The 22,479-nt window shown below is 42.6% G+C and overlaps 1 protein-coding gene across 2 annotated transcripts in view; it reads right to left on the bottom strand.

Annotated features, from left to right (window-relative positions):
* The window catches only part of PSTPIP2 (proline-serine-threonine phosphatase interacting protein 2), a 107,075-nt gene that overhangs the window by 51,617 nt on the left and 32,979 nt on the right, over positions 1 to 22,479 (bottom strand). For both annotated transcript variants that reach the window (XM_070452632.1, XM_020870958.2), the window contains exon 2: positions 11,168 to 11,268. In XM_070452632.1, the coding sequence (XP_070308733.1) occupies positions 11,168 to 11,268 (101 nt within the window). The remainder of the gene's footprint in view (positions 1 to 11,167; positions 11,269 to 22,479) is intronic.

The raw sequence follows: 22,479 nt of genomic DNA, 5'->3' as shown, positions 1-22,479 counted from the left end.
AGCTAGGACTTCTGAGAAAGTGGATCTACTAGGTCAGAAGAATATATCTTTTAAATATTGGAAAACACTGTCGAATTGCCCTCCAAAAGAGCCTTCTCAATTTATATTTTCACCAAAAGTGTGCACAGAGAAGGCAATGGCAACCCACCCCAGTACTCTTGCCTGGAAAACCCCATGGACGGAGAAGCCTGGTAGGCTTCAGTCCATGGGGTGGAGAAGAGTCGGACACGACTGAGCAACTTCACTTTCACTTTTCACTTTCATGCATTGGAGAAGGAAATGGCAACCCACTCCAGTGTTCTTGCCTGGAGAATCCCAGGGACAGTGGAGCCTGGTGGGCTGCCGTCTGTGGGGTCGCACAGAGTCAGGCACGACTGAAGCGACTTAGCAGCAGCAGCAGCAAAAATGTGCAAGAGTTCCCATTCCCAGAAACCCTCCCCAACACTGTATATTATCAGTCCTCACTAGTCTTTAGTAAGAGAGGTTTAAAAAAAAGCTCTCATTTAAATTTACTTTTTCTTGATTTCAGTGTGATTATGCATTTTATATATTTACTTCTATATGTTATTTTATGAGTTACATAGGCATATCACCCCAATTTTTTAACTGAACATTTTACCTTTTTCCTATTATTTTGTAGAAGTTCTTCATATATTATGCATATCAATTTTCATTCTTACATGTTATATAGTTTCTCCCACTCTCATCTGTCTTTTCTAAATAATAACCTTATCTACTTTATTAAAATGATACATGCTCATTGTTCAAAAATAAGCTAAAAGAAAAATACAAAGAAGAAAATGACAAACTGTCCAAAATTCCACCAACTAAAAATAATTAGTATTAACATCCAGTGATGATTGTAATGGGCATTCCTTTACACAGATATGCAGGCAGGATGGATGAACAGATAGGCATGAGTAATTTTAAAAGAATGAGACTGTATTCTATCAGTTCAGTTCAGTTGCTCAGTCATGTCCAACTCTTTGCAATCCCATGGACTGCAGCACACCAGGCTTCCCTGTCCATCACCAACTCCCAGAGCTTACTCAAACTCATGTCCATTGAGTCCATTGAGTGATGCCATCCATCTCATCCTCTGCCATCCCCTTCTCCTCCTGGCCTTCAACCTTTCCCAGCATCAGGGTCTTTTCCAATGAGTCAGTTCTTATCAGGCACCCAAAGTATTCGAGTTTCAGCTTCAACATCAATCCTGCCAATGAATATTCAGGACTGATTTCCTTTAGGATTGACTGGTTGGATCTCCTTGTAGTCCAAGGGACTCTTAAGAGTCTTCTCCAACACCATAGTTCAAAAGCATCAATTCTAAAAGCTATATTCTATACACTATTTAAAAATAAAGTACTGAGACTTCCGTGGTGGTCCAGTGCTTAAGAATTTGCCTTCCAATGAGTACAATATGAGGGGATATGAGTACAACCCCTGCTCAGGGAACTAAGATCCCGCATGCCATGGGGCAACTAAGCCCATATGCAGCGACTACAGAGCCCAGGCACCTCAACTAGAGAGGCTGCAGACCGTCACTACTGAGCCTGCGTGCGCTAGAGCCGGTGTTCCATCACAGGAGACGCCCTCGCACGCTGCAACTGGTAAAATGCCCATGCACCACCACAAAGACCCAGCACAGCAGAAATTTTAAAAATAAATAACATAATATGAATATAAAGTATTAAGCCTAATTTTAGCTAAATTTCACAGAAGAAAAGGAAACTGAAAGGAAGCTGAAGGAATTGCTGAATTTCAAATGATTGTTTCTCTAGCACAGGAAAAATTAACTCCTAAAAGACCCTTCCAAAGTTAAAAAGGAGTTTATGAAAATAATTAAGGGGGCTGAGACATTAAAATGTTTTAATGACCTATTTCAGTCTTAGTTTCAAACACTTGACAGCCAGTGGTGAAAGGATTAGCACCCATCATACCTCCATCTCCTCCTCAATAATTTTACATTACTTTTACTTCATTTGCGTCTATAACACACTGTTCTCCAATCATAATTCCCCTAGTTGTTTAGTCTTAACTCTATTAAAATGGATGCGATGCTCACTACCAGTCCTGTTACCATAGCTTTCCCATCCCTAACATTTGTATTCTGGCTCATCTCTTGGTTGGCTGGGCTTCATCAATTCATGATCTTTTACCAAAATGACTCAGAAAGGAGGGCATCAGTATTTCCTGAGTTCTTTCATATTTGAGGTCACCTACCTATAGCCTTCATATTTGAAATTTTTTTTTTTTATTGAAGCACAGTTGATCTACCATGTTGTGTCAGTTTCAGGCATACAGCAAAGTGATTTAGTTATACATCTACCTGTATATTATTTTGCAGATTCTTTTCCATTACAGGTTATTACAAGATACTGAATATAGTTCCCTATGCTATATAGGAGGTGACTTTTGTTTATCTATTCTATAAATAGTAATACATAACTATTAACTTCATACTTCTTATTTATCTTCTTCCCTGCCTTTTCCCCACCTTTCTCTTTTGGTAACTTTAAGTTTGTTTTCTATGTCTGTGAGTCTGTTTCTATTTTGTATATAGGTTCATTAGTATCATATATTTTAGATTCCACATGTAAGTGATATCATAGAATGTTCGTCTTTCTCTGTCTTACTTCACTTACTGTGATAATCTCTAGGTCCATCCATATGGCTGCAAAAGGCATTATTTCATTCTTTCTTACGGCTGAGTGGTATTCCATTGTGTGTATGTACATGTGTTCTTCATTCATTCATCTGTCAAAGGACATTTAGGTTGCTTCCATGTCTTGGCTATTGTAAATTGTGCTGCAATAAACCCTGGGGTGCATGTATCTTTTCAAATTAGAGTTTTCATCTTTTCTGGATATATGCTCAGGAATGCGATTGCTGGATCATATAGTATTTTTAGATTTTTAAGGAACCGCCACACTGTTCTCCATAGTACCTGCACCAATTCACATTGCCACCAACAGTGTGTGAGAATTCCTTTCTCTGCAACTCTCTCCAACATTTATTATTTGCAGATTTTTGATGATGGTGTGGCCTTATATTTAAATGATACCCTTGCTGGTGTAATGAATGTTCTAAAACTTTCCCTCAGAACTCTGTTAAACTTGTTCCATTGGCTTCTGTCATTGAAGAGAAGACCAAGGCGATCCAGTTTACCTGCTGTCCATTCCTGTTTGGGGAATTTGGCTTGTTTCCCTTCCTAGATACTTGAAGTATTCTTTCATTAATTAAATAACTTAAACAGGATGAGGCTCTTTATGATCCTCTGCAATGAACATTTAGTATTTTTACATGTAAAAAAGAATTAAGGCTATTTTCATTAAAAACATTTATATAGAGTACATATATTTTATCTTTTCAGAATTGTATCCAGAAGATTTCTTAATCCTTTGTGGTTTCCAGGAGCAGAATTTACCTAATTCCTTTCTCCTAGCACTAAAGCACCAGGAATCTGAACTCACCTCAGGCAGCATCTGATCCCCATGCAGAGGCCTAGAATCTGACACGTATAGTCAACCCTCCACAACCTTGGATTCTGCAACTGCAGATTCCACATTCACAGATTCAACCCAATGAGGATGAAAACTATTTGGGGGAAAAATTCCCAAAAGTTTCAAAAAGCAACACCTGAATTTGCTCATACAGGCAACTATTTGCATAGCATTTCCATTGGATTAGGTATTATAAGTAACCTAGAGATGATTTCAAGTATCCAGGAGGATGTACATAGGTTATAGGGAAATAGTACACCATTTTATACAAGACTTGAGCAGCTGTGGATCTTGGGGGGTCCTGGAAAAATCCCCCACGGATACTGAAGGATGACAGCAATGAGTTCCAGCAGGCACAACAGTGTGCTCTTTGAAAAAAACAAGGAGCTTTGATAAAAATGAAACTACAACTTCATCTTCATGAAATCAGGTGAACAACCACAAGATTGAGAAACACTGCAAATGGGAAGCAGTGGAGTCCAGGGACCTGCAGCCAATGAAAGAATCACTAGGACTTTGCAAGAACCAAACCCAAATAAGTAGGCTTTCATCTAGATCACCCTCCTACCAACTATCCAAAATTTCCCTCTCATCTGCTCATTAATTTGTCATTTACTGAACATCTACTATGTGCCAGGCATCACAGTGGGAGAACGTAGAGGTGACTGAAATATGACGCCTGCCTAGAAGAGTGCATGGGTGAGGGACAGCAGGGAATGTAAACCAGTACTTTCATCTGAATATGAGGCCCACGTAACAAGGGCCATAATAAAAATGTACAAAATAATATATTTGCAACAGAAGAGGGACTACAGCTCTAAGCACCCAGTTGGCTACATTTTCCTCTCAAGCCCTCTTTGAAACTCCTCCCTGTTCAGATTCCCAGACCAGGAATAATCCATGTGCCATTTCCCCTTCACTGATCCACCACGAATGTTGTAAGACTTGGCCTTTTCTATAAACCCTGAAAGCAGCCTCGGGGTGATCCTCAGTCCAGTGCTCCTGGCAGCCCCCAAATCAGAGGACATCCTTCTGCTATAAAATCTGACACAAATATTTTGCTCATTTTTACCATGTGTACCAATCCCAGTACCTCAACTGAATTATAAATCCACTGAGAAGAAACTGTTGTTAGATCCAGATGGGATCTTACAAAATACCTAATACAACCCCTCCACTTAATAGAGGAGGGAACTGACACTGAGAAAGGTCTTAATTAATATCACTGCTGGCTACTGAGGAAGCCTGGATTTGAAGACTTAGGTACTCATCTTCCATCCCAGTCCCTACTTCCCTTATAGGTCCAAGCTTCCAGCCCATTCTATCAGGTACATGTTATGGGTTGAATTGTGTCCCTCCCAAGGTCCCCAAATATACTTAAGTCTTAACCCCAGTAACTCAGAATATGATTTTATTTGGAAATTGGGTCATTGTAGATATAATTAGTTGAGGGTACACTGGATTAGGATGGACCCTTAATCCAATTATCCAGGGGCTTCCCTGATAGCTCAGTTGGTAAAGAATATACCTGCAAATGCAGGAGACCCTGGTTCGATTCCTGGGTCAGGAAGACCCCCTGGAGAAGTGATAGGCTACCCACTCCAGTATTCTTGGGCTTCCCTGGTGGTTCAGATGGCAAAGAATCCGCCTGCAATGCAGGAGACCTGGGTTCGATCCCTGGGTTGGGAAGATCCCCTGAAGAAGGGAAAGGCTACCCATCCCAGTATTCTGGCCTGGAGAATTCCAAGGACTGTATAGTCCAAGGGGTTACAAAGAGTTGGACACGACTGAGCAACTTTCACTTTCACTTAATCCAATATGAAGATGACAGGAAGACATAGGAGGAGAATGACATATGACGATAGGAGAGACTGGAGTTAGAGGCCGCAAACCAAGGACTCAATCAACACAAGAAGCTAAGAAAAAAACAGTCTCTTTACTAGAGCCTTTATGAGCGCGTGAGCCTGGAGATCCTGATTTTGGACTTCTGGCCTTGAGAATTAGGAGAGAATAAATTTCCATTGTCTAAAGCCACCCAGTTCATGGTAATTTGCTACAGCAATCCTAGGAAACTCATATAGTAATGGTTTGGCTATAACTTGACCACGAGGTGCTAACATCTAAGGGAACTGGTCACGCCCTCCTTGGCAAACCATCATTCTCAAGCCCGTCCTGAGAGGTGGCTGGCCCACAGTGAGGACCCCAGAAGGAGAGCTGTAATCAAGATAGGTTGACATCTCCCTGAAAAAGAACAGAGGGAGTACAGGAGCTTGTGGAAAGAGCCCAGAGCCCCAGAGCACTGTGGCTAGGATCCCCCAGTCCACAGTTACAGCTGCTAATTTCACACACAAAGCGGTTCCACAAGCATGCTTCCCTTCTCCCTACTCAGCATCATGTTGCAACACACAGTTAAGAGGGCTGATCTGACCACCCAGTTCCTGGAGAAACCTCTTTTCAAACATATGTACAACATTCTTAGGAGACCACTAAATAAAGTGAAAAAAAAAATCAGATGAGGGGTCAGTAGAAGTCCTGGCTCTACTATTTACCGATTTCATAATCTTGGACAAGTCATTTAAACCCCCAATTAACCTCACCTTTCTCATCTGTAAAATGGAGTTAATGATATATTCTCTATCTACCTTCTAGACTTAATATAACAAATTAGTAATGGGTACCATTCACCCACCACTTACCCTGCACCAGGTCCTATACGCAGCATGCTGAAGCAGTTGACAGCACAGATTCCAGGGTCCAACTTTCCTAGGTTTGAAATCAGATCTAACCCTTTATTACTGGTCTGATTTTAGGCAAGTTACATAACCTCTCTGAATCTCTGTTTCTTCACTTGTAAAATAATGATGATAAAACTGGCTATACAGGGTTATTTTTGAGAATTAAATGAGATAATATATTTAAATAACGTTGTAGCTTATAACTAATAGTTGTTGTTGCATAGTCGCTCAGTCGTGGCTGACTCTTTGTGACCCCATGGACTGTAGCCCACCAGGCTCCTCTGTCCATTATAACTAATACGCCTTCAATAAATGGCAACTATGGATATAATCTCATTGAGTCGCCTTAGCCACCCTCTGCAGTATGATTATCCTCATTGGTAAAAACTGTTGCTGCACTGGGTCTCCACTGAGGCCCACGGGCTCTTTGTAGCAGCCGTGGGGTTGCTGTAGTTGCAGCATACAAGCTTCTCTTGTTGCGGCTCAAGGGTTTCTCATTGGGGTACGCAGGCTTCTTCTGTTGCCGAGCACAGAGTCTATCTAGGGCATGCAGGCTCAGGAGTTGTGGTACATGGCTTTAGTGGCCCACAGCATGTGTGATCTTAATTCCTTGGCCAGGGATAGAAGAACCCACATCCCCTGCATTGGGAGACAAGATTATTAACCACTGGATCACCAGGGAAGTCCCTATCCTCATTTTTATATTTCTCATTTCCTGCCCATATCAGGACCTCAGTACGTAATGTCTGGCCCCATCGAGGGTTTCAGGGGCAGGAGAGTCCACAAGTTTGGGCTACCAGTGATAAGACAGGCTCATTTTAATTGCCAGCCAGTGGAAGACCTCAGGCTGGAGTGTTATGTAGAATGCTTCCTTTAAAGGAAAAAAAAAAAAAAAAGAAGAAGAGGAGAAGGAAATTTGACCTGGACTTTGAAGGATGGGGAGAATCTACTTAGGAGTTGCAGAAAAAGGAGAACATTCTAGGTGGGGAAATATGGAGTAAATATGGAGAGGCAGAGACATCCAAAACACACTCACTAATAAATCTCTCTGGCTGGGATAGATGGAGTAAGGGTGGTGAGTGAGAATACAAAACAGAGAGAAAAGGGAAAGAGAAAAATCTCTGTGCTGAGAACAAACCCAGCCTCCTGGAAACCACCTGCCCTTCTGTCTGCGGTGGCTGAGTCATCAACCCAGGGTCTGCGTGAGATGCCTCTGGAGCTGTTCTGGATTCTGTCACTTTCTAGGTTCCCATGGTAAATTACTTATCCAATCTCATTTCATAAAGCTGCATTTTCATGCAAAGAAAATGGAAATAATAATACCTTATGCAGTTGACTGTGTCAAAGGAGGGCATTTCAAAGGGATTTGTAAACCCCAACTGTAACAAAGATCCTGAGACAAAACTCTGAGAGCAACACACAGCAAGTGCCCAGTGTGTGACTTGTTATTTTGTAGCTGTTCAGAGGTTGGTTGTGGTTGTCATCATCTATATCATCACTGATAGAAGATAAGGCAATTTACAATTTACCTGATATATTATTTGTTTCTCTGCTTTGTTACTTATTTGTTGTGTTACATTAAGTCATTCAGGACTTACTGGGGACTGGTTAGCTACAGGGCACACAGCCACGGCTCCCAGATCGGCAATACAGATGCAAGGAAGGTAGCACTCCTGCCCACTCCAGAGGAGTGTGTGACACGGCTCTGTTCTGTCCGTGTGCAAATGAGTGTAGACGGATTTACTGCAGTCCATCTGGTACAACCAAGGACAAGGAGACTTCCTAGCTTCCAAGATGGAGGCTGAAACACAGCTTGGAGGGGCCCAGTCCTAGTTGCATCTGAGAGAGAGGAAGAGGGAGGTCCCCCGGGGAGTGCAGTATCTCTCCCTACCCCCTGCTGCCCCTGGGCAGGTAGAGCTACCTACCAGAAATTCCAGAGAGGTTTATGGTGGGGCTTCAACACTTTGGGGGCATAGGAGGCCACCACCTTAGATATAGGGCATATTTAGTCCCATATCATAGATATGTTATAAATGTATGTAATTACTCCTCGTGACATGACTGAGCAAATAACACTTTCACTTTCACACTTCATGAACAAAAATAATAAATGTGCATGCATGCTAAGTCACTTCAGTCATGTCTGACTCCTTGTGACCCTATGGGCACATCAGGCTCCTCTGTCCATGGGGTTCTTCAGGCAAGAATACTGAAGTGGGTTGCCATGCCCTCCTCCAGGGGATCGTCCCAATCCAGGGATAAAATAATAAATGATACATGACAAACTGCTGCTATCTTTTCCCTGTGTGTGTTTTCTCTAGTCCATACGAACACCAAATATCCCAGAGTTCCACCTGAAATTTATGGCAGTTCAGTAAAGTAATGCTCAAACCCAAGCAGGGAGTTTCAGCAATATCAGACTACGGCCCAGACTGAAGCCCAGGCCCCACACACACCCCGCATCTATGACAACAAAAAAGAAATGTTGGACCCCCCAAAGCTGAAGAGGATGGCACGTCCCCTCCTGAGTTAACTGTGAACAGAACATGCGCCCTTGATGGCGCAGTCTCCTTCTGGCAAGCATACCAGCAGGAAAGGACGCCCAAAGCCAGCCGCCCCCTTGTTCAAGGGCCTCAAGCCCCCCATCCAGGGCAGACATATCTGACACCTTGACCTGAGGCCAGCAGATTCTTCCCCCAGACCAGAGGACACGAGGCTGTCTTCTTTTGCTATGAAACTTCTGAAGAAAGATAACCATATACTAGAAACACAGCATAAATATTTAATAATTTTAATTTGCACATGCTTTCTCCTCTTACCCACATATTTCTGTGAAACATTTTAAAAGTGTGATCTTAGTTCTTGAGTTCTGTTTGGACTTGTGATTTTCAAACCGTGGGTCGTGACCCATTTGTAAACCATAAATCAATTCAATGGATTATAACCAGCAGTTTTTAATTAAATAGAACTGAACAAAATAATAGGATGCTAATGATTAATCAAACTTCTATTATATGCATGTGTGTACTGGGTGGCAGTTAAAATGTATTTCAACTAGGTGTGTGTTAGGCACTCAGTCATGTCTGACTCTTTGTGACCCCATGGACTGTAGCCCACCAGGCTCCTCTGTCCGTGGGATTCTCCAGGTAAGAATACTTGAGTGGATTGCCATGCCCTCCTCCAGGGGATCTCCCCGACCCAGGGATCAAACCCAAGTCTTCGGCATTATGGGCAGATTCTTTACCGTTTGAGCTGCCTGGGAATTTTTTTTCTTATTGAGGGGTATAGTCAAAAAAATGCAGACACCACTGACACACATCACCATCCTGGTTGTATCCGGGGATTCTTGACTCGACCTGCCTGGGCTGCAGAAGCTTTGACCAGTAGCAAACACCTCCTTCGTGTATGCGAGGCAGAGCTATTTCACTTCCAGGAGAAAATTTATAAATGCCCTACTGGAGGAGAAACACAAAAGCAAGGGATGTTCTGCAATCTCTACGCCCTGTGCAGTGGGGAATCTCGTGTGTGTTTGCTACTTTGTCAGAGCTCTGTTGAAGAAAGGAGGAAGCCCACCTCCAGGGCCTGCCCAGAGAAAGGAAAGTTGTAACTTGGCATTATCACTTTCTACCAGCTTGGATAGACATCTTTCTGTCCACCTCTCCAGAGACTCACAGCATGTCAGTGCTCAGCTCCCCGGGACCTTTGAAACAGTTCAAGGGGGAGACGCCTCGCCATCAGAGCATGGGCAACCAGTGTAAGTTTTGTTACCTTGATGTTCTCCCCCGGAGGAAGGCATGGCAACCCACTCCAATATTCTTGTCTGGGAAATCCCATGGACAGAGGAGCCTGGTGGGCTATAGTCCATGGGGTCACAAAGAGTTGGACACAAGTTAGTGACTAAACAATGCTCTCTTGGGCTTCCCAAGTGGCTCAGTGGTAAAGAATCTGCCAAAACAGGAGACACAGTTTCGATTGCTGGGTCCAGAAGATCCACTGGCGAAAGAAATGGCAATCCACTGTAGTATTCTTGCCTGGGAAATCCAGTAGACAGAGGATCCTGGTGGGCTACAGTCCATGGGGTCACAAAAGAGTCAGTACATGACTTAGTGACTAAACAACAATGTTATCTTGAGTAGAAAATAAAAGATTTGATTGAAAACATTTTGCTATCTGTACCTCCAAGTTATAGATCTCTCACTCACTGCCTTACAAACAGAGCAGGTTCATCAGTTTGGGTCCTGGCAACAACCCAGATCTTTGGCCAAAAATCCCCCTAAACCACTCCTTCATCCAGAATCACTGGGAAATGGAGAATTCCAGATGAATGAGATATTCCACAAAACTAACTTAGCTATTAAGTGTAGAATGTTTTTAATCTTAAAGGAAAGGAAGAGGAGGGGAGGGAATCCTCTAAACCATGCCAGATCCCCCCAGGCCTCCAAGCCCGTCACCACCCGGAGGGGCCTGCCCCTGCATCCTTCTCACTTATCCCCCAGCTCAGGGGTCTCTGAACCAGGCTCTGTCTCCCTTCACCGCACAGGTCCAGCCTGCGGTCCCTCCGTGATCCTCCACTCATCAAGCCACCTCGAGTTGAGGGACCCTTTGAGATCTCCTCCTCCATGAAGCTGCCCCCCTTTTTAGCCAGTCGTCCACAATCTCCCCCTCTCCCATGAGGTCCTTCAGTATCACAGGTATCACAGAGCGTAGCATTTTGTTACATTTTGTTTGTCATTTCATTCATAAACTTAATCTCTCCCACGAGTTCCTAAGAGCTTTAGGACCAAGATATCCTTTACTTCTTGGGTATCGTTCCGTAATGTACAGCAGCAGGCCTTGTGAACCACTGAAAACAAACACAACCCGTAAACTGTCCTTGTGTGGGAGCGTTCTGCCCACTGCATCTTCAGAGGAAAAAAAAATGGCATGTACCTTTCTTTTAAAAAGTCTTCAAACTCTTTGCAGTTCTTGCGGCCATTGTTCAGATGCTGGATGATGCTGTCATAGCCAATGGTGCTGAGGATGTCTGAAGTCTGGTGGGAAGAACAACACTGTATGAGATGGAGAACCGGGTGATGGCAACCCCAAGGCCTAAAGCGAGGACAGGGCAGGGGGGACCCGGGGAAGCCGGCCACGGGACTTTTTGAGATGCTTACTTCCAACGCACATGTGACCAAAAAGGACAAAACAGAAGTTTAGAGTTCATGCAGCTGTGGAAGACTTTCTAGAATTATGAAACTATAGGGTCACAAAACAGGAAGGAAGTGACAGAGCATTGAGAGGCACATGGTCGAGGGAGCTGACTGGCTCGGGGGCCGTCCCTGGGTCCCCACCATGCCCTTATCAGGCCAGGCAGGAAGCAGGAACTGAGCCCCCCTCCAGCCTTCTGCTGAGTGAGCTCCATCCTGCAGGGGAAGCTCACTCACACCACAGGTCCTCGTAACAAGGGCTACACGGCGTTCACTCTGGCCTCCCCCTTGTCTCAGAGCTTGACCCCGACAGCTCTTCCCGTGGCCGAGAAGCCTGGTCTGAGCGTCGAGGGCATCACTGAGCCAGGCCCCAGGAGAGGGAGGAGGGACCAGCTTCCCACTGTAGCGGGAAGGGAAGACCAGCAGCCAGCAGGCCCCGGATGGCCTGGCCCCAATTTGGGGGAAGGAATTTTTTTTTTTTAACTTTAAGTGAGCCATTTCAACTCAGTTCAGTTCAGTCGCTCAGTTGTGTCCAACTCTTTGTGACCCCATGGACTGCAGCATGCCAGGCTTCCCTGTCCATCACCAACTCCTGGAGCTTGCTCAAACTCCTGTCCATCGAGTGAGTCATTTATTCCCATTTTATTCTACTACGTGCTCTGAGGTTGGAGGAAGCTGCCTAAGTCTCCCAAAGCAGTAGCCCAAAGATGCAGCGTGTTTTAAAAATCAAAGTCCCCTCAGCTCCCCACACCAACAAACCAAGAGCTCTAAAGAATACCCGCTAAAGTGTCTCCTAATGCAGCTGGCTGCCTGGTTCCTACTCCACACGTACATGTGATAGGTGGTCTGACCCAGACTCCAGGCCTTTAGGGAGCTTGGTTAGGTGGTCTCTGGGTGTGTCCTGGGGAGCTTTGAACTGAGCCACCCCCAGTCCAGCCCCACCACCCTCTGTCTGCTGGAAAGTACTTCTGTGCCAAGGCAGGGGGTGGGGGGCGGCTCCTGAAGATTCCTCTCTCCTGTCGGCCCAGCCCAGGACACTGGAGAAGCAGAATTTCTCTCTTCCATTTGCTGCTACTCCTCGTGGCCTGGCTGAACAGACAGGGGTCCCGGAGAGACCAGCAGGAGCAAGGCCTGAGGCTGATTTCAACATGGATTCAGAAACTTAACTGGCTATAACTCACATTGCATTTTTTTTTTAATGGATTATTGTAAGCACAGTAAATTTTACACATGGACATACAAATAAATCTTAGTTAGAAGTTCTATGGGTTCTGGCTGTTGTTTGAGCATAGATTTAGGCCTTGGGAAGCCTAAAGAAATAGCTTCTACCGAAGCTTCATTTCTCTACCCTCCTTGCTCCGCACACACTCTTCTGTCTCAGCAGGGCAGACTGCTAACTCCCCCTGGAACGCAGTGCTCAGTGGCAGCTCCAAGACCAGGCTTGGTCTTGGCCCAAATCCAGCCCCTCCAGCCCCAGGGTTTCTGGAAGCCTTCCCTGAGTAGCCCCAATGCTTCCTCCTTTGGGCTCTCAGATCATCCAGCTCCTGAATCTGCTGTTTGCCACCCCTCCTTGTGAGTAGCCTTGCTGGCCCAACTCCACTCCAAGTGCCTGCAGCTTCTTCTGAGTCTCAGACAGGTCCTGCACAGACACACACACACACCAGAAGTCTAGCTTAATATTATGCACACCAAAGGTCTACAGTAAAATTCAGTGGGATGAAAATGCCTATTGTGTTCCCAGACAGATGCACTAGAACAATGAAAAGAAAGACTCCTGAGGGAATGAGGGAAGGGATGAGTGGGTACAAAGGGTCAATGTCAATGTTGATTTGTAGTCAGAAGTGCTTTGGTCTTCCAGGGAAGTACTCTTGGGTTCTTTGTTTTATGATATTCATTTGGAAAAGGTGGTTTCCTTTTTCTCAGTTAAGGGTGCGGACACTCGTTGAGCTGGGCAGGGAGGGTGCAGCTAGGATAGAATTTCCTGGAAACAAACCAAATCACCAGGACTCCTGGCCGCCAGCCTTAAAAAACCAGAACTGCTGCTTCAGAGGAGTGACTGGACTCCAGAGGCTCCCAAGAAAGCAAATCTCCAAGAGAAAACAAAAAGTGTCCAAGCCCAAGTGCAAAGTGGCAGGAGGGATGGCCTGGAAACTCCTTCCCATGCTCCTCAGAAAGCTGAGGAAGCCTGCTGAGAAGCCCTGACTGGCAGGTGCAGAATAAGAAGGCCAAGGAGGAAAGAAGAGACATAGTTGCATAAGCAGCAATGAGCACCAAGATAGCACAGCAGGTCTGCGGTCAGAAATGAATGTGCCGAACCCGTAACCCCATACCTGCTGGCCAGCATCCTGACTTCTCTCCCCTAGCTCCTCCCATGCTGCTCTCTCCGCATCCTCCAAACGGGCAGTGTCCATTTATACCCCAGGGCCACTGCACATGACTTTCCTACCATTGGAATGGCATCTCCCCCTCTTCACTTAAATCCCACCTCACTTCAGGGCCAATGCAAATCCCAAGTCCTCTCTGAGGTCCGCCTCAGACAATTTAACCTACAGTTTCCCTTCCCTCTTCTGAGTACCTGGTGTATTTCATGATGATTCTGCTTCTTTAGCCCTTATTACATACTATTTTGCGTCATTAGTTGATATTTTTTAAAAATTAGTCAACTTTAAGTATATCTAGATTATACCCAAACTTCATCACCCACAAGAGATCCTACATCAATGGCTTAAGAAATGTCTGTTAATTGTAAACCAACTACAGACAAGGTACTTAAAAAGGTCACAACGATGGAGTCCCTTAGTGTTCATTTGGGAGTCAGTAAAAGACACACACATAAAACAAATGTGTATGCATAAAAAAATTAGAGACGAAGACAGAATATAAGAATACACAGAGAAAATATACTGGAGAAGGAACTGGCAAGCCAGTATTCCTGCCTGGAAAATTCCATGGACACAGGAGCCTGATGGGCTACAGTGCACAGTGGCACAAGAAGTGGACACAACTTAGCGACTAAATCACCCCCACCAGAGAAAATATATAATAAATGAGGTGGAAAAGAGAAAATACATTAGGGTCATCAGAAAGAAGAAGATATAAGATTTAAATTGAGTCATTTAAAGTGACTGTGATTCACATGAGAAATGAAGATATTTCAAACCAACTGATGGTGAAGAAAACAACACATAAAAGTTTATGAGAGGCAGAAAAACAGTGCTTATAGGGAAATTTGTAGCTCCAAATGTTAATATTAGAAAAGGAAAAAAAAGGTTTTAAAATTAATGATCTAAACTTTTACTTTATGGAACCACAAAAAGAAGAACAAATTTAAATTTGCAGTAAGTAGAAGGAAGAAAATAAAAATAGTAGAACACAATGAAACAGAAATGGGCAAACAATAGAGCAAATTAGTGAAACCAAAAGTTAGTCCCTTGAAAAGTTTAATAAAATCAGAAAACCTATAGCTGGGTTGATCAAAAAATAAGAGAAACAGAAAGAAAAGAACACAAATTATCAATGTCCTTACTGTGACAAAGGGCATCTACCGAAACCTAGCTAACAACTTAATGGCAAAAGACTGAATACTTTCCTTCTAATAGAGAGGAAATAAGGCAAGAAAAAAAAAAAGAATGTACTTGTTGGAAAGGAAATAGTAAAGCTGCCTATATTTTCAGACAACATGATTGTGTACTCAGAAAATCTTAAGAAATTTACCCATCAAAATTACTGGAGCTAATACATTTAACAATATTGCAGGGCACAAGATCAATACACAGAAGTCAATTACATTTCCATATACCAGCAGCAAAAAAGTTAAACATGATTTACATGGCATTAAAGATAAAAGGAATACGTCAGGGCTGTATATTGTCACCCTGCTTATTTAACTTATATGCAGAGTATATCATGAGAAACGCTGGGCTGGAAGAAGCACAAGCTGGAATCAAGATTGCTGGGAGAAATATCAATAACCTCAGATATGCAGATAACACTACCTTTATGGCAGAAAGTGAAGAGGAACTAAAGAGCCTCTTAATGAAAGTGAAAGAGGAGAGAGAACAAGTTGGCTTAAAGCTCAACATTCAGAAGACTAAGATCATGGCATCTGGTCCCATCACTTCATGGGAAATAGATGGGGAAACAGTGGAAACAGTGTCAGACTTTATTTTTTTGGGCTCCAAATTCACCGCAGATGGTGATTGCAGCCATGAAATTAAAAGACGCTTACTCCTTGTAAGAAAGTTATGACCAACCTAGATAGCATATTAAAAAGCAGAGACATTACTTTGCCAACAAAGGTGTGTATAGTCAAGGCTACGGTTTTTCCAATGGTCATGTATGGATGTGAAAGTTGGACTGTGAAGAAAGCTGAGCACCGAAGAATTGATGCTTTTGAACTGTGGTGTTGGAGACGACTCTTGAGAGTCCCTTGGACTGCAAGGAGATCCAACCAGTCCATCCTAAAGGAGATCAGTCCTGGGTGTTCACTGGAAGGACGGATGCTGAAGCTGAAACTCCAATACTTTGGCTACCTCATGCGAAGAGTTGACTCATTAGAAAAGACCCTGCTGCTGGGGGGGATTGGGGGCAGGAGGAGAAGGGGATGACAGAGGATGAGATGGCTGGATGGCATCACCGACTTGATGGACATGAGTAAACTCTGGGAGTTGATGATGGACAGGGAGGCCTGGCGTGTTGAGATTCATGGGGTCACAAACAGTCGGACACGACTGAGCAACTGAACTGAACTGAAAGGTATAAAATATTCAGAAATTAATGCTTAAAAGGTTTAGTAACATTATGTCTTACTAATGCACACATCATTAGTATGAGATGGGTCACAGACTCAGATGCAAAACCAAAATAAAAACTTTTGGTTTATAGATACAGGCAAATACCTTTCAAGCCTTGGGGCAGGAAAAGATTTCCTAGAGAGGACAAAAATACATACTGGTAAAGAAAAAAACTGAAAAGTTGGACTCAATCAACATTAAAAGCCTCTGTTCATAAAGGAGATTATTAAGAAAAGTAAATGGCAAGCCGCATGCTGGAAGAAGATAATCACAGTACATATGTCTGTCAAAGGACTTGCAACCAGTGTATATAAATAACTTCAACAAATTAATAATAAAGATATAAGCAATCCAGTAAAAACTGGGCATAATACTTAAACTTTATAAACTCTTCATAAAAGATATTCCTTGACCAAAAAGTTCATGAAAAGTTGCTTAACATGACAGGGAAATTCAAATTAAAGTCACAAGGATATCTACTTCATGCCCACTAGAACAGCTGAGATTAAAAAAGTCAACATTGAATGTAGGCAAGGATGTTGAACTGTCAGAACTCTCATTTATTCCTGCTGGGAGTGTGAAAATGGTACAGTTATTTTCAAAAATGGCAGTTTCTCAAAATGTTAAACATGCACTACTCTATGACCCAAAGTTCTACTCCAAAGCATTTACTCAAGTGAAAGCAAAGCGTATGTCACAAAAAGACCTATACAAGAATGTTCACAGGACTTTTATTCACAATAGACCAAACTGGAAATAACCCAATGTCTAACAACGGATGGATGATAAACAATGTATGGTATATTCATACAATGGAATACTACTCAGCAACGAAAAGGAAAAACTACTGACAGTGAAACAACATGGATGAATCTCAGAAACACTATGTTAATGAAAAATGTTGGATACAAAAAGTATTTACTGTATAATCCCACTTATATGAAGTTCTAAGACAGGCAAGCATTCTAGCATTTACTTCTATGGTAAAGGAAGTAAGAACAGGGATTGCCTAATTCAGGAGAGAAATTGAAGACAGACTGGAAAAGACATGAGGGAACTTCCTGGAATGATAGCAATGTATCCAAGCAAGATATTTCCAGACTTCCCTGGTGGTCCGTGGTTGGGAATCTGCCTGCCAATGCAGGGGACACCAGTTTGATTCTGGCCCAGGAAGACCCCCACATGCCTCTGGACAATTAAGCCCGTACACCACAACTGCTGAGGCTGTGCATTGCAACGACTGAAGCCCACACACCCTAGAGCCTGTGCTCTGCAACGAGAGAAGCAACCACAAAGAGAACCCCACACACCACAACTAGAGAATAGTCCCCGCAGGCAACAACTGGAGAAAGCCCACCTGCCGCAATGAAGATGCAGAGCAGCCAAAAATAAATAACTAAAATCAATAAAATTAAAATTTTAAAAATTGTTTAAAAAAATCTTTCCATGGAGGTGTGAGTTGTACCGTTATGTGCAGCTTTCAAACTTGTTGGTCTGTGTCCTTTATCTTAGGCAAATGACACCTCAAAAACTTAAAAAAAAAAAAAAGAAAAGAAAAGTTGATTAGGAGTCAGAGAATAATGGGAGGGAGGGAGTCACTAGAAGGAACAGGGAAAGGTAAGCCTTAAAAATGGATCTGGTCTTAGAGTCCCAGGTGAGGCAGGGAGATGAAGAAGGAGGGGCAGATTCAAGAACCCAGCCACCTCCCAAAGACCCAGACTATAAGGTTGAAAATGCTCAAATTATAGAGGTAAATAGCATTCAACTTTTAAAATTTTTTTTTTTTAAGTTATGAAAGCATGATGATGCATTTATAGGAGATTTGGAAAAACAGAACAAAGTTACATATAGTTCCACTATGTGGGTGAGTTGCTCAGTCGTGTCTGACTCTGCAACCCTGTGGACTGAAGCCCACCAAGCTCCTCTTGTCCATGGAATTCTCCAGGCAGAAATACTGGAATGGGTTGCCATTCCCTTCTCCAGGGGATCTTCCTGACCCAGGGATCAAACTCAGGTCTCCTGCATTGCAGGCAGATTCCTTACCATCTGAGCCACCAGGGGAGCACCAGTTCCACTGTATACTGCAATTATTTTTTTTCAGTTATTTCTAAGTAGATAAATTAAGATTTTTAGTTGGAATTTCAATATCAAATTCTCAAAAATTAATAGAATGAATAGACAGAAATGTAGAAGGATATAATAGACCTAAAAAGCACTATGAACCAATTCCACATAATTAAGATTTATACAAGTTTCACACAACATCAGGGTACAAATTCTATCCAAGTTCCCATAGGCTATAAACCAGGAGACACTGGAACATATCCAGGGACATAAAACAAGATGCAAAAATATCACAGTCTAAAGGTACTGAGATCATAGAGTCTGTTCTCTTATCACTGTGGAATGTTAGAAATCAGTATCAAAAGATATTTGAAAATAACCCACATATTTTCCAGTGCAATGTGACTTTACCCAGAAAGATCTTTGACTTAGCCAGTGAAAGCCTCAAGAAGGTTAAAAGACTGAAAAAATCACAGAAAGTGATTGCAGAGAAGAAAGCATTTAGATGAAATATTAATATCAAGGATACTTTAAGTGTATTTGGAAATTAAATGTACACTTTTAAATGCTGGGTGTATCTAAGAAGCCATAACAAGGAAAATTAGAAAATATTTGTAACAGAATAAAGATGAAAAGAGACTTTATCACAATTTGTTGCATGCAGCTAAAGTTGATCAATGCAACTAAATATAATGTGGAATCTTGAATGAGGTATGAAAACAAACAATAGACACTAGCATAAAATTTCATGAAATCTGAACAAAATTTGTACTTTAGTTAATAATACTGTATAACATTTTAATTTCCTGTTTTTTTATAACATAATATTTCTTTACATTTTCAGAATTGGGTTAGAAGTTTCAAGCTTCATTCAAAATTTTTTAAAAATCACTGAGAAAATAAGCTTTCTAGACTTTCAGCAGTAATATGAGATGCCAGAATAAATGGAACTATATCAAAGTTTTGAGTGAATATAAATTAGAAATCTAGCACTCTATTCATACTTAGTAAAATAAGTGGAACCAAAATGTCATACGTTTTTTAGCTAAGCAAAAATTCACATTTTCTAAATATATATATATATATATTATACTTACTACACATGTATGTATATATATTATATAATATATATGGGTTTCCTTGGTAGCTCACATGGCAAAGAATCTGCCTACAAAGCAGGAGACTAGGATTTGATCCCTGGGTTCAGAAGATCCCCTGGAGAAAAAAATGCACCCAACTCCAATATTCTTGCCTGGAGAATTCCATGGACAGAGGAGCCTGGCGGGCTATAGTCCACGGGGTCATAAAGAATTAGACATGATTGAGCGACTTTCGTACCGTGTGTATGTGTGTGTGTGTGTGTTTGTGTGTGTGTGTGTAAGATTCCCAGGTAGTTCAGTTGTAAAGAACCCACCTGCTAACACTGGAGGTGCAAGAGATGCAGGTTCAATGCCAGGGTCGAAAAGATCCCCTGGAGAAGGAAATGGCAACCCACTGTAGTATTCTTGCCTGGAAAATCCCATGGACAGAGAAGCCTGGTGGACTAGAGTTCCTGGAGACAGAGTCAGACATGACTGAGCACGAGCACATACATGTATACAAAAGCTTTTCTACTATGCTTGATGAAAGTTTGGGAAAGAACAACAAATACAGACAGAAAAATTGGAAAACATAAGCTAAATGAAATGGTGATGATGATGATGACTTAGTAGCTACGCTGTGTCCGACTCTTGCAACTCCATGGACTGTAGCCCGTCAGGCTCCTCTGTCTATGGGATTCTCCAGGCAAGAATGCTGGAGTGGGCTGCCATTTCCTTCTCCAGGGGATCTTCCCAATCCAGGAATCAAACCTGGGTCTCCTGCACTGCAGGCAGATTCTTTACTGACTGAGCTACGAGGGAAACCCAGATGAAATGGGAGCACTGAATATGAAATAGAAAAAATGAAACAAGCTAGATAAAGGTAAAAGATCATCATATAGTCCAATATTTTTCCAGTTGTTTTTAAATGTGGCTGCTCATTAGAATCACATCTGGAGTTTGGAGGAAAAAACAATACCTGGGCATATATATTTTTCAAAATATTCCAAGATAATTTTAATGTGCATCTGGATTTTTAAAAGTGGTTACAGGTTTTTCTGTTAAATGGTAGTTTTAGTGATACAGAATTCTATTATTTTCTGTTGACCAATCATGATACAATGGTATTAATGTTGACTGAAACCACCCACCCTGGCCAGGCACCATAGTAATCATTTGTGTGAGTTATTTAACAGTGGAAAGTCCTGGTAAGGAACACGGAAGTAATAAGCCACCACTAACGGGAAGAGTTCAGGAAAGGTCAAAAGGAGACACCACATGTCCTGCCACCTCCCAGAATCCTTCTTGCCGGCATCCCTCTTGGCTGGGCAATGTATGTACCACCAGGAAGAACCCCGAGTTAGAACGATTGATCACAGACAACCTGGAAACTAAGCCCACCCCCACAAAACCCAAGACTGTGAGCCACGTGGCAGAGCAATTCTCCCGGGTTCCGTTACACTCCTGCTCTCCACCTGGGCGCCCCTTCCCAATAAAGTCTCTTGCTTTGTCAGCGGGTGTGTCTCCTCAGACAATTCATTTCTGAGTGTTAGACAACAGCCCACTCTCAGGCCTTGGAAGGGGTTCCCCTTCCTACAATGTTAAAATGAAACTAGTTACATAATCACAACAGTGAAAGATGTTTATCAGCTTTCACAATTAACAGCCAGACAAAAAATGAAAGATAATTACCATTGCCAGCCATAATGGAAAGTATTCAAGTTTTAATCAATAGATTAGTACTTTAATCATAAAATCACTTCAATTTCTGTAAGACAAAAAATTTGCCAGCACAAGTGTGCCATATTCAGGAGATGTGTGAGCTGAAGAATAATAAAAAAAACAGTCTTGCTGTGACACCAGTAGGCAGTCCAGTCCAGGTGGGATGTGGGTTCAGAGAAGGAAATCTCCATGGGCTGACTGATGGAGGTAACTCCACTGGCGCCAGCTCCTCAAATCCACTCCTAACACTCAGGTCTGGTCTCAATCAATCCAGGTATATGTGCTCCTCCTCTGTGCCCAATCCTAAAGCTCATTCTGCAGGGTCCTCTGAGAATTTGTTTCCAGTGATCTTTTTCCACCATGTGGATGCTAGGCAGAAAGACAAGGCAGAGGGGAAGCAAAGGATACCTGCAGCCTCCAAACCACCATCAGAATGACATGTACTACCACCAAACAGCACCTGCACATTCAGTTCTGTTGTGCGTCTCATATCCACCTTATCAAGACGTCTGCTACACAGTTTTAGTTTCCTAGATATGGGCTCCTATACCAGAATCACCCAGGCAGCATGGTAAACAGGCAGACCCCCAGGTCTTACCCCAGACCTGCTGATTCTGATCTGGGGTGGGGAAATCTCCATTCTTTATACTCCTCCTGTTGCAGAGAAGAACCAATTGTGACTCCATGTTGGAACTGTTTATTTGACTTGCTTTTCGTTGCTGTTGTTATTATAATCATACATAATGGCATGCCTCAGAAGATGCTGCCCCTCTGCCTGACTATTAAAGTGCCTTTGTTCAGCTCACAGAGAGATAATCTGACCCTGCCCACCTGTGAACGGCTGCAAAAAAGAAGAGATTAACACAACCCTTCCCTGATGTTGGCCATTCACAGACATGTTTTACAAGATGGATGGCCTTTTTACTTTCTCATTGCCTCAACCTCTCTTTTCTACCTTTTGACTTTGGTTCCTCACTGCTTTTCTCTCTGGTTCTATAAAAGAGCCTGGCTTCCAGACCCCAAAAGATGGTTATTTTGAGACATTAGTCTACCATCTACTCTTTGTGATGGCTTTCTGAATAAAGTTGTGTTCCTTGCCTTAACGCCTTGTCTCTCAGATTCACTGGCCTGTTGTGCAGCAAGCAGAGAGAGCTTGGCCTCAGTAACACTCCAAGGACTATAATACTGCTTGAGAACTGCCACCGTAGAAATTACAAAAGAAGGAAGAACAATCATGGCTCCTGCCTCAAGGAAAGCAGGATACTTGCACGTGAAACTAGAGAATACAGCAGAATGGGGTGGAAAAGAATGATTATTTTTACCAATAAATGCAAAGAAGAGGCCAGAGAAGACTCTCATGGTTTGCATTTCTTTTTATAACCTCCAATTTTCAGTAA

Source organism: Odocoileus virginianus, chromosome 22 (assembly GCF_023699985.2).
Source record: "Odocoileus virginianus isolate 20LAN1187 ecotype Illinois chromosome 22, Ovbor_1.2, whole genome shotgun sequence".
NCBI classification, from domain to species: Eukaryota; Metazoa; Chordata; class Mammalia; order Artiodactyla; family Cervidae; genus Odocoileus; species Odocoileus virginianus.
This window is presented reverse-complemented; position numbering and strand designations above follow the sequence as displayed.